Source organism: Aythya marila (assembly GCF_965140915.1).
Source record: "Aythya marila genome assembly, chromosome: 9".
Taxonomy (NCBI): domain Eukaryota; kingdom Metazoa; phylum Chordata; class Aves; order Anseriformes; family Anatidae; genus Aythya; species Aythya marila.
The window spans coordinates 9,745,421-9,757,594 of record NC_139050.1 but is presented as its reverse complement, the minus strand read 5'-3'; the positions used below and the strand labels follow the sequence as shown (position 1 = coordinate 9,757,594).

Sequence of the window (12,174 nt, the reverse complement as noted above, 5' to 3'; positions counted from 1 at the left end):
GCCCTTGTTGCTCTGCCTTGGAGATGCAGTGCTGAGCATGCCATGCAGAGCCCAGACAAGGGGCAGATGTACAGCCAAAGAAAAGGGAAGTGAAAGCCCCAGTTCCCCCTGTCTGACGCGGGTTGCCAAAAATTACTTTGCTCCATCCCATCTTTGGGGATTTAGAGTAGGAAAGACCTTTGAATCCATCTCACAGTAGCTGACAGGGAGCTTTGGTCACTAATTCCCAGAACAAATCAGCCTTTAAGCCTGCTTCTGTGCACGGAAACATACAGGGATAATTATTTAAAAAAAAATATATATATATATATATGTTTTGTGGTTATTTCAAGTCCCCTCCTGACACCAACCTAGATGTGAGGACTAGACAATGCAGGAATGGGGCAGTCAGTGCGAAGGGATCCAAATGCAGTTTGTTTTCAGTCAGTCTAGGATTTATTTGTTCCCCATGGAGACCTGTAGTGGGTAGGACTGACAGACAGGAAAAAAGATGGAAACCCAGAGGATCTGGCAAGAGATCAGAAATGGGAAGGCAGGCCACCAAAGCCTGCAGGACTGAGTCAGTGGGAGGGCAGAAGGGATCCCCAGCTGGGACTTTTTGATACAGAATATTAGGACGTGAAGGGGAAGGGAAAGTCGGGGAACGTGGGCTTGCTCGTCACTTCAGCTGCAGCATGAGGAGAGAGCAGGGGCTGCAGGAACATGTCACGCTCACTCTCTGAGCTGTTTAAGTTGAGGAAGTTGTCCGCGGCTGAGTTTCCTTTCCCTCTCTGTACTATTGAAACAGGAAGCTGCTGAGCTGAAGCTGCCTGATCGTTACGCACAGACACAGAGGCAGCTCTGGCAGCTCCTGTATTGGCATTCAGGTTTCCTCCAGCTGCAGCAATGGATCAGTGCTGGTACCACGGCAATATCACTCGCTCCAGAGCTGAAGACCTGCTCTCCAAAGTAGGCAAGGATGGCAGCTTCCTTGTGCGGGCCAGTGAGTCAATTGCTTCGGCGTATGCACTCTGCGTGCTGTAAGTACGGCTTTCGACCTCGCGCTTCACGCGGACACTTTTGTCCCTGCTTGTGCAGGGTGTTATCCCCTTCAGCCCCTCTGGCAGAAGCAAACAGCCTCTGTACCCACTAGGAAGGTGCAGCCCACATCAGAGCATGGCTGGTTTCCCTGTTCTGGGCCATAGGATAGGACAGGATAGGATGGACAGGGAGCAAGACGAGGCTGAACAAACCCGTGTTCTTTTACTGTTGTACTGTTCATATTACTCTTCCCCCCGATTCGATAGGGGAGAATAATCAGATACAATTGCTGTGCTCTGAGTTGCTGCACGCTGTGCTCTTGACCTCTCAGAGCCCCTTAGTAGCTTGGGTCAGGTTTTTCTGTATGTGTAACAACTTGAATACCGAGCTTGGTACCCTCCAAGGCACGTTCTTGCTCTGGTGTGTTTGACTCACCAACCTGTACGGTGCTGTGTCCAATTCAGCAAAAGGCTTGAAATAGTTCCTGGAACTGTTTGTGATACCCCCGGCACAGTGGTAGTCCACCTGCCCCACTAATGTGGCTCACGGAGTAAATATTATCGTGTGGAAAATAAGGGAGAGGAGGGAAGTGCTGGCAGCCCTGACCCCTGCATTCTGGGTCGGGGCTCTGGACCGGAGAGCAGGATCTCCTGCCCTGGGTTTGTGAGGGCAAGGATTATACCTAGGGGCAGGAGTGCAGGGGCAAGAGGAGACTGAGTCAGCAGGTCAAGTCTGAGGCACTTTGCTTTGCATTCCATAGAGATAAGACTGTCTCTCTCTGCTTAGGAGAGACCAAGAAAGCCTCAGTGGGACCCTGTTCTGCCTGTCAGATCCTTGTTGCTGCCATCATGCAACAGATTAATAAAAAATAATTTCTCCCATACTCCACATGAAATTGCAAGCAGGTTTCTCAGTGTAGTTTCTTTCTGAAAGTATGCTTCTTGCAGTTGTGAAGGTGGTGCTGCTTTTTATAACTCTGGTCTAACTGCTTGTCTCTGAGGTCAGGCTTCTGGTGACAGCACAGGCTGCTGGGGAAGATTCATCTGCTGCAGAGAAGCATGGGGCTGGGCAGCTGCCCCACAGCGTAGGTGTTGGGTTGTGAGAGATCAGTGGCTGGGCAATGGGGGTGTTCACAGAGTGCAGAGAGCCTCTGTACCTGTTTGTTAAGGTGTTTGTAATGACGTGGGGAAGAGAAGAGTTTGTTCTTTCTGGAGGGAGCGAAGAAAGAAGGGTGACTGCAGATAAACAGCCGGGGAAAGCAGTGGGAAGGAGGGGCAGTGCTAGCACGGGAGGACCCAAGGTGCCACTCAGGGGCCATTTTACTGGAATAGATTGCTGCTTCCATTGAGTCTCTTCAGCACAACTGCTTGGATTAGTAGCCAGTATGTACAAACACACACAAAGATGATTATTTTACAGAGTGGTGATGGGGATTGTAGAAAGGGAAGGTGCTGTAAAAAAATGTCAACTAACATGCATTTGCATAAGTTTTTCCATTGTAAATGTTTATGCAGCCAACTTTGAAAGGCTTTTGTGACTTGAGAGACATGGGATCAGGAAATAGAAACAATATAATGACCAGGGTTTTCTGAACCGGGAGCCAAAGGTTGTGTTCTTAAATCCATTCTGAGGTGGCTGACATGAATGGATTCATTAAAGAAATGGGGAGCACCCAGCTTTGTCAGCCAAGAGCAGGCAGATCCGTGGTGCAACAGCCTGGTGTTAGAGCCTGAGAAATGTCCCACAAGCTTCTGTCAAAGTATGTGCTTTCAGCTTATGCTGGTTTCCAAATAGTTTGTGAAGAAAAAAGGTTAAAGGTGGCGAATAAGTCTTTCCCTCAATGTTGTCTTGACAAAATGCATAACTTTGCTGAAGCTGAAAACTTCCTCAGAGATGCATCAGTTTCAGCTGTGTTATTGACTGGAAGGTGTTCGAAGTGTGAGCTCTTCAGTCTGCCCTGTTTAAAAAATTGAGAGGCTGGAGACAAAAAATGAGAGCATGAGAGAGGGGAATTGAAATCCTGACTGCAAAAGGTTTTCACAAAAAAAAAAAAAAAAAAAAAAAAAAAAAGATGTTGAAAGCGAGAAAGCGTCAACTGTGTATAGATAGGGAAAACAAACAAAAAAAAAAGAAAGAAATTTGCTCTGAAAAGGAAGTGTCATATTCTACAACGCTCTAATATTTATTGGGTAGATCAGTCAAAATCCAGCAAAAGTGATGATTATTATTATAATATAGATCGAGATAGTGATTTTCTTGAACAGCTGCTTTAGAAATAAGGATTCTATAAATACAGACAAGTAAGGGAGGTGTGTTTGCAGGGCATTTTAAGAGTGCCTCCCCTCCCTTTCTAAAACTTGGAACAGCAGCGCTGAGCTGGGCCGAGAGCTGAAGCAGTCAGCTTACTGAGGGAACACTCCTCCCCCAGCACCACTGTCCTCTGCTGTCTCTGCTGGCCACATTGCCCCATAAAAGGCAAGAAGCAAAGTCATTTTCCTCCTCCTTTCTCTGAGCCTGGATTGTTTGATTTCACAGTTTGTTCACAAGAAATGGGCTAACTCACCTGGAGGGAGGGGAATGCCTGGATCCCGAAATCAAAAAGAGCCTCTTTGCGCTCACAACACGGCGAATCAGGACCATTCCTCCAGGGGACCTTCTGCTGGAGGCTCCTTTGCGAGTGGCTGCAGGAATAACAGTGCTTCTGGAGACGACCCTCAAAGCCTAGCTCTGGTGTTGGGGTCCCTCTCAGAGGACTGTTCCTGTGAGGGGCTGTTTCCAGCCCACTGGAGGAATGACCTCTCTCGAGGTGCACTGAGTTAAGGCCTCGCATGGCAGACCTGTTTGTGATTAGGATTTCCAGACCTCCCCAATATGCACATCGTCACCCATGCTTAAACGTATGTACAGCAGGAGAGGAAAGAAAACACAAGCCTTGTCCCCTTTCTTCCTCCAGCTGGCAGAGAGAACAGGGACATGTGAAAGTGCTTGGAGGCATGTTTAATCTCAGGCAGCTATTGTATTTACCCCCCACGTAGCCAGGCTCAGCAGTGGTTGGGCAGTTCTGAAGTCATACACAGTTTTTAGGGAGGACCTGGAACGTGACAGTAAGTGGACCACATAACCTGACAGTCAGGATGCTGAGGAGAGAAAGCCTAAGGGTAGAAACAAAGTAAGAGTCGCAGTCTTCTCTAGCCACATGCACCTAGGGGATTGCAAAAGAGGACCCCTACTTTTGATCCGAGGAAGCACTCCTCCCTGTTCCTATTTCATGCAACAGCTCTTTGCTGGCTTCTACACCAATTTTACCTTTCCTCAGCTTAAATCTCTTTACAAGTATTATGACAGCTGCCTTATAAGGCCCATGTGATGGGGTACATTCATGGAGGGTCCTCTTGTGACGCAAGAGCCATTGAGCTGGTTGTTTATCAGTTTCATAATCTCCACACACACACAAATTTTCTCTCATCAGCTGCATGAGCAGTTCTGCTTAGCCCTGTTTGCATATCAGAGGAGGAAATGGTGTAAGAGAACTGCATTGACAGATAAAAACAAAACCCATACCCTTCCTGGGGGCATATCCTCATCTAGCATTGATTGCCATGGGCTCAGTGAAATTAGAGAGTTCTAGTGGTCCAAACTAGTTCAGGATCATGTCTGTGACTCCAACTTTCTGGTAGTAGCAACTCTTCCACCGTGTGAATGAATAGATGCCTATGAAATGGTCTCACATCACTTACTGAAGTGGTACTGAGCTCTGCGATCAGTTGTAATTCTTCTGTATCCTTGGCATTAATGCCATCAGAAAGAGACAGGTTCATACAGATGCATGACAAAATCCTCTAAACACCCTGGAAAAATTCTTCTATGATTTATGAGTAATTTTCTTTCATTTCCAATTGCTCTTTGTGACTCCCTGTATAAGGCTACCTAAAATCCTGGCAGTCTCTCTCTCTCTTGCATGGAGTGATTCTGAAAGGCATGTGATGAATAGGCTCACAATGTAATTGTAAGAGAGATGAGGATGTTTTAGTGATCTCCCCATCTGGAGGGCTGACCTCAGCCCACGTTTCATGATGATCCTGAGGGTAATGCAGTGGTTCTGTTACAGGCAAGGAGGCTCTGAGAATGGATTCCAGTTTTTCCTTTGAGAGGAAGGGGTTGAAACCAGCATCGTTCATTGGCTTAAAGCCATAGTGTATGTTTTTACAGAATGCTTTACAGGTGACTTGAAAGATTGGATCAATCTGTTGTTCGCTGGGGAAAAAGTAAAAATATACTTTTCAGCCAACTTTACTTGGGCAAGCTCCACAGAACTCAGCAGCTGCTGAGGAAGGTCATGCTTACCACATTACAGCGCTGCTGAGGCTTTCCTTCCTTGCCCTTGAGCTCTTGCACATTAATGTGGCCCTCCACTGGGCAAAAACCTTTTCCATCCTTTCTTCAATAAAAATCTAATTGAATTGAACTGGGACAAAATGTTACTTACGGCTGATCAACAGATGCACACCTATAGTGCATCTGTAGTGTGATGCACACCTATATTGTGCACACCTATATTGATGCACACCTATAGTGTGCATCTGTACCACAGTAGTGAGGTGGGTTTTCATTTAGACCTGTCACTTAGGCTTTGTGCATGACAATGTGCCTAGTAATCAGCTGTCTTATTGTGAGTTAGCTGAAATCTATTATATTTATGTGTTTTTTTTTAATTTATTTTTTTTCCCAATACAAGTCAGAGCACATACTAGCCCTTCAATTTACTCATTTGTAAGTCATTTACTCATTTGTAAGTTCAAAATCAGTCTCATACTGGGCTGATTTTGGCCCAGTGTCTTTTGAATTTCTGCTTTTTCACTCCTTCCTGAGACGCCCACTCTACTGACAGCCAGAGCCATTTGGTGTTTTCTTTCTTTCCGGCCAGAAGAAGAGTTGAATAACTCATTCTGAGGCTGATTCTGATATCACTTTCTGCACTGACATCTGCAAACGTGTCTCAGTGACCGGGAACACTTCAGGTTTGTGTTACTTTGGAGCCTCCAGAGAAATGGAAAGAAATGTTTAAAACTCCTGTGCATGAAGGCCTCTATCTTTATCGTGATCTCCCAATATCTTCTCTCATGAGGAGGGGTGCCACAGTGTAATTCATTCCCTTCTGCACACAGTCTAACAGCATCTCCTCTGATCTGTTCCAGGTTTCGGAATTGTGTGTATACCTACCGAATTCTGCCCGATAAAGAGAATAAGCTAATAGTCCAGGTAAGCCACACTGTGAACCATTCGGTCCCGCAAAGATGCACTTAGTATTGCTCGCTGCGTTTCAGATGCAGCTCTGCTCAAACACAGCTGTACTGACACCAAAGTCGATTCCAGGCTCTCGGTGCTGTGTCCAGGGGCCTTTGTGCCCAGGTCCGGTCCACCACGGTGTCCCAGCTGGCCTTGCCAGCCTCAGCTGCTTTTCCCAGAGCTGTTCAGACATCTCTGCCTACCTTGCTGCAGCGCTTCCATTTTCTGAGGAGGAGCCAGCAGCAGGACGCTATGCCAGATTGCACCTGGGTCTGTACGTGTCAGCATGGCATGACACAGAAGCTCATCCATCCTCCCAGGCCACCAGGCAACGCTGTGCAGAGGAATGTGCACGGGCTCTGCAGCCTGCTAACTTGGGGCCAGTGCTCCGCTGGAATGCAGGACCTGGCACACTGCTACGACTCCGTGCTGTATGCTGTGGGCTGCTTGTAGTAGTACTTTTTTTTTTCCATCATCTGGTTTATTTCAGCCTGGTTGTCCTAACTAATGTGCTTTGGCATGTTGTGCTGATGTGGTGATGTGTTGTTGTGCTGAGACAGGTGCCTGGAAGGTGATACGGTGTTTGTCATTATTTATAGTACCTAGAGCAGCTGTTGAGATCAGAGCCGTACTGTGCCAGGTAGCTCACAAGTGAAACACCTCAGGCAGGAAGAGCCTGGGAGAGACCTGAGGCCCAGGGAGTGGCACAGCTGCCCGAGTCCCACAGCAGCACCGGGGCAGAGTCCAGGGGGCAGCCAGACCCTACTAATGAAGTCCTTGTGCTTTGCACTGGCACAGTGGTGAGGAAACGAACTTGTGGAACCCTAACTGAATGGGTGGCAGCTGCTTTGTCATTTGGAAATAAGCACAGAAATGATCATATATTGGCTTTTCACCTGAGGGAGAGGAAGAAGGGAAGGCTGGAGGTTGTCTGCAGAAGTAGCTGCGGAACCCATCTTCCTGCATGCCCTTGGGAGCGCCCTGAGCAGGCAGTTCTGGGGCAGAGCAGCTGGGACAAGGTGGAGAAATGTGGGCTGTGCTCCGTGTTCTGCAGTGCCTCCAGGCGTACCCTTACGTGCTCTGCATGGGGCTCAGCACCCTGGGCAAGCCCTGGCCCCTTGTTCCCCAGCTGTCTTACTGGAGCATTGTGTGAGTGGTGTGGAACACGCAGCCTGGCCTGCAGCCTTTTATAGAAGGACATAGGTGTTACAAGAGGGTTGGAAACCTGAGTTCGGTTAGCTTGCCAGAGCGTGCTGGGCTACAGGCTGCTCCCAGGACCCACCAGCTTAAGGTATGGTGCGGATTTGGCAGGTACTTCTGTGAATTACCACCAAGGAAGATGCAAGTCACGTTTCCCTTCATTAGAGCACTTTGTACTGGCTCTGTAATCCTTTCTGCCATGACAAAGGGCTCGTTTTTATGTGCACCTATTCCTTTTGTCCACAAATCAAAGTGCTGCAGCCATGAGAAACTGCTGTAGCGATGGCCGCTTGTAACACTGAATCAAAGGTAATGAACAAGCAGAAGGTGGGATTTTGTTCTGCTGCCAGTGAAAATTAAAAGTAAAGTACCTTTCCTCTGCTTCACCTGTGTAAAGTCAGGTAAAGCAAACTGATGTCAGGCAGCTCAGGCTTTCCCCACCACATACGCCTCCTCATCACCCCACAGCTCTTTGTAGGCTATTATTTGCAAATTTTTATGTTCTCATCATTTCTGGGGAGAGGTTACAGGACTACCACTGGATCCAGACAGCGATATTAGGTCTTCATTGGATGTTTCTGAATGAAACCTTTTGAAATCCACTAGATTTCTTAAGGAAATACAATCTGCTAGATGTCCACCCAAACTGATGTATAAAGTTCTCTTGGGATTTGTGGTCTGATTGTGAGGAATTTCTTGTGTCTGCTGTGGGGGATGCAGAGGATATGTGGTGGAATACCTTTGTACATGGGTTGCCAGGAGCTGTAGGTTGAATATCAAGAGTAGTCTATATAAAGTGTGTTGTTAACTCAAGTTCTCAAGACACAACACCTCTCATTTTGTGTTGCACTATTCCAGTTCTGTGGGAGAGGCAGAAGAAGGGGGCTGGCTGCTTCTTGCAAGAGATACAGAGAGACAGTGAGAGTTGTAATTGAGGCTTGGAGCAAAACAATCTTGTGTTGTTGGCTGCTTTTCTTGGTGCATTGCTCCAGCTGGGCCAGACATTTTTGGTTGCTTGTCTGTTGAGTTTTGGATAAAACAAAAACTACTTCATGTGTATCAAAGAACCATTTTGAAAAGAATGGTTCTACTGGGCAAGGATGTACAAGTTGCTAAATAGGAGTTTAACGTTTTGAAAAAAAAATAGTCCATTTAAAAGGAAGGAATCTACTAATCCTGTGGGATTAGACCAGGTGTTAAATTAACACAATAATCAGTAGATGCTTCTCATTTCTGGGGTTAAAAAAAAAAAAAAGAGAGAGAGAGAGACATAGGAAAGATGCAGTACTAAGTCCTGAGGTTAGCCTGAATTGTGCAATGTGACCTTTTTTGCTTGCACAGTGCTCCTTCCTGAAGCTAACAGAGTCGTCTTCCTGCCCAGATCTGCCCTGTTGTCTGTCAGACATTTCTCATGATGACAGCAGGTTCAGAAGATATGTAATATCACAGCTCCACTTGCAGCTTTTGTGACATGACAGCTCTCCCTCTGCCACTCTATGGAGTTTTTCAGCTTTAAAGCTGCAAGTTACTTCACGTTTTTTGAGTGGTGGTGGTGGATAGATTTCATTTCTCTTTTTTTACTTAGAGCCTGGTCTGGCACTGGTGGAATGACAGTGTTATTGTTTGCATGGTTAAATTGACTTTTTAGTACAGGTGGCAGAAGGGGAGGTGCATTGTTTTTTTTGCATTACAGGTGCACTTCTTTGCATTCAAACTGAAGAAAAAAAAAAAATATTTGCATACGTTCCTCTGGTGTTTTGCGGCATGCTACATGATCTGCCATTGGCATTCTGCATCTGCTGTAGCTGTACAGCAGTCAGCATGGTCAGGTCTGGAACCCCTCTTTCCTGCTGGAAATCAAACCAAACCAAACTGGAATCCCCCCAAACATACCAGATTGTAGTAGTTACAGTCATAGGCTTTTTTTCCTTCCTCTTTCCATTCTTTTTTTCTATGACTGTTGAATTGCCTTTACCTGAGACTTCAAAATGTAGACGAATGGATCTACGGCTTGAATGGATCTATGGCTTGAATGAATCAAACTTGCATCCTGCCAGTGAAAGCATAGCTAAAGAAGGGGGGAGGAGTAACAAAAAACCCTTGAAACACAGGATCTCTTACAGTGAGTAGAGATCTTTGTCCTTAGCCTGAGAACAATTAGTCATCGAAATATGTCTGTTAGCCTGCAGTCTCTCACTGTAGTAAAACGCTAAGAACTGAAAAGCTGAGATAGGAAGAGAGCAAAAGATGTAGAGTAATGCAGATCCAGAAGGAGAGGCATGAGGCTGGAAATCAGCTGCCCCTGAGTTAGCTTAGCTGCTACCTGCCTGTCTTTGGCAAACCATAGCTGTCTTCTCTGTAAAACAGGTGTGTTTCCCTTGCTCAAATGTGGAGGTGCATTTAATGCAGAGTTGTTGAAAGTTTGGAAACTGGACGAGTATATCTGCAATTATACAAAGAGTATTGGAAGAGCAAAGGAGACATTGGAAATAACAAGATCAAACTAAATGCATAGCTCTGTCTTTCTAAGTCAGGTATCTGTGGGCAGTTCTTGCCATCCAGATTCACAGCAGGTAAATTTTTTTTGTACCGTCACTTAAAGTGTCACATTTGTGCATCTAGCTGAAGTGTCACTGCAGCCCTTATCGCTGCACAATCTGAATTCCTTGTGAGTTTAGCATCTCAACCAGGGGAAGTGCTATTGTTCCCATTTTACAAACAGGGAACTGAGTCCCAATCTGTTAAGGAGGATAGGACTACCAAAATAATCTTAATTAGCAGTCTCTTGCTAACTTTCCCAGGATCAGATGTCTGTGATCTATGAATGTTTGTCTCCCCTCCTTTTAGTTGTGCTGTCACATGTAGTTAAAGCCGAGTTTGTACCTCTGTGGTCAGTGAGGAAGATACAGGTTTCTGACTTGGGTGGGCAAGTTCTTGGCAAGTCCTTTTTCTCTCTCTTGGCTAAAGAGTCTGGAGAACCCCCTTAGACTGCCAGGCCCTTGGCAAGATGAAATAAGGGAGGAGATTCCCATTACAGGTGATTGTTCAGTGTGAAAGGGCACTGAAGTCAAAAGCTGCTGTTGAAAAGTTGCTGCCTTTGCCTAATGCTTTACCTTGTATTGCCTTTCTGTACTGTAATTTTAAAAGGTTATTGTCAAAAGTAAAACCTGCCTCCTGAGTGAGGAGAGAGCTAGACTGGGATAAATTCGAAAGATCCTTATAAAAATCATCTTGAAAGAGGTGGTGAGAAGGGAGAAGACGCCGGAGTTGGCTGGTCAGTGAGCGCGGATTGGTGCAGAGTAGTGTGGGAGCATTGCTAAAAACCTGTGGATTTTGGTCCCTCTAGATTTCTGGTTCATCTCGAGGAGGAGCACACAGCTAGCGTTATCTGATGGCTGCTCAGCAATCAAGCTGCTGCGCAATCAGTCATTTCTCAGTGGCAGCTAGATTGCATCTGGGTTTATGCTCGCAGCGTATCAGTGGTCAAGTTTGCAGGATCGAGCACTTAGCTCATAACACTGTGTGAAGGCAGCAGGGAATACACCCTGACAGACAGATGGCAACGTTACAAAAATAGGCTGGTACCAAAGATGCCGTGGTTAGGGGAAGAGCCAACACAGTAGTTAAGGGAACAGCTTGAGGTCCTTGCTAAAGGTGGAGTCCCCTTAAGAAACTGGGGCATCTGCTGAGCAGGCTTTGGTAACTCGGTGCCTTGGGCAGATTTTAGAGTTGTGTGCTGTATCTTGGAGTGCTGTGCGGCACAGCCTGACCTCTGAGATCTAGGAAAGCCTGGTGTCTGCAGTGCTGCCTCATGGGCACAACGCAAGCTTTAGCTCAGCCACGTAGCATTTCCACTTTGCAGTCCAGAGCTCGAGCCAGGCACGCTCATCCACACCTCAGGGCATGGACCCCTCCTAACCACCACTGCTGCCTTCTGCAGGGGGGCTCCTCCCTTCTCCTTCTCACCAATGTGCTTTTTTTTCTTATGTGACCCATTCATGCTTCTGAGCTGAGTGCTGTCCTCACGTCGAGTACCTGCCTCACGCGTTGTGGGCTGCCGAAGACCAAGGCTCCAGCCTTGTTTTTCTTCCTTGTGGCTGCCTGCAGCATGGGGAGAGGGCAGAAATAGAGCTTGCCTCGAGCAGGAGTGGGAACCATGTCACATTTTCAGGCAAACTGGAAAATGTAAAGGCATTCGGGTGAAATGTTTCATTTTTGTTTTGTGGCTTTTCACAAGTTGCCAGTTGTTGAAGAAAAATATTTCAGACAGAAAATTGGTCCATCTTTTTGAAGGAGTCCAGAAAGGCAATTTCGAACTTTTCACTTCTGTTTTTTTTTTTTGTTTTTGTTTTTTGTTTTGTTTTTTTAATTAAGGGGTGGGGGGAAAGTGAGGCTGAGTGAGGACCATTCCTTGCATAGTACATGCTCCAGTCCCTCTCCCCCCTTTTTTTATTTTTAATTTTTATTTATTTATTTATTTATTTTGCTTTGAGCAAAACTTTTTGACCAGCTCCAGGGTTTGGCAATTTCCATGGACTACTTTGTTGTGAGAAGGAAACATGGAAAGCTGTTGCCTTCTCATGCTGCATAAGAGCCTATTATATTACAGTATGGAAAGCATTCGTTGTTTTTAAGGTTCCCGTCTGTGTCTTTCTTTCCACTTCACTT

At 46.2% G+C, this 12,174-nt stretch overlaps 1 protein-coding gene across 3 annotated transcripts in view; it reads left to right on the top strand.

Annotated features, from left to right (window-relative positions):
- The first annotated feature begins 790 nt into the window (after nt 1–790).
- INPP5D (inositol polyphosphate-5-phosphatase D) overlaps nt 791–12,174 on the top strand; it is a 52,605-nt gene continuing 41,221 nt past the window's right edge. For 2 of the 3 annotated variants that reach the window (XM_082767460.1, XM_082767459.1), the window contains exons 1-2: nt 792–1,019; nt 6,216–6,279. In XM_082767460.1, coding sequence (XP_082623586.1) covers nt 886–1,019; nt 6,216–6,279 — 198 coding nt within the window. In that variant the 5' untranslated portion in view covers nt 792–885. Of the gene's footprint in view, nt 1,020–6,215; nt 6,280–12,174 lie in introns of all 3 variants that reach the window. The other variant, XM_082767461.1, reaches the window with a different exon arrangement.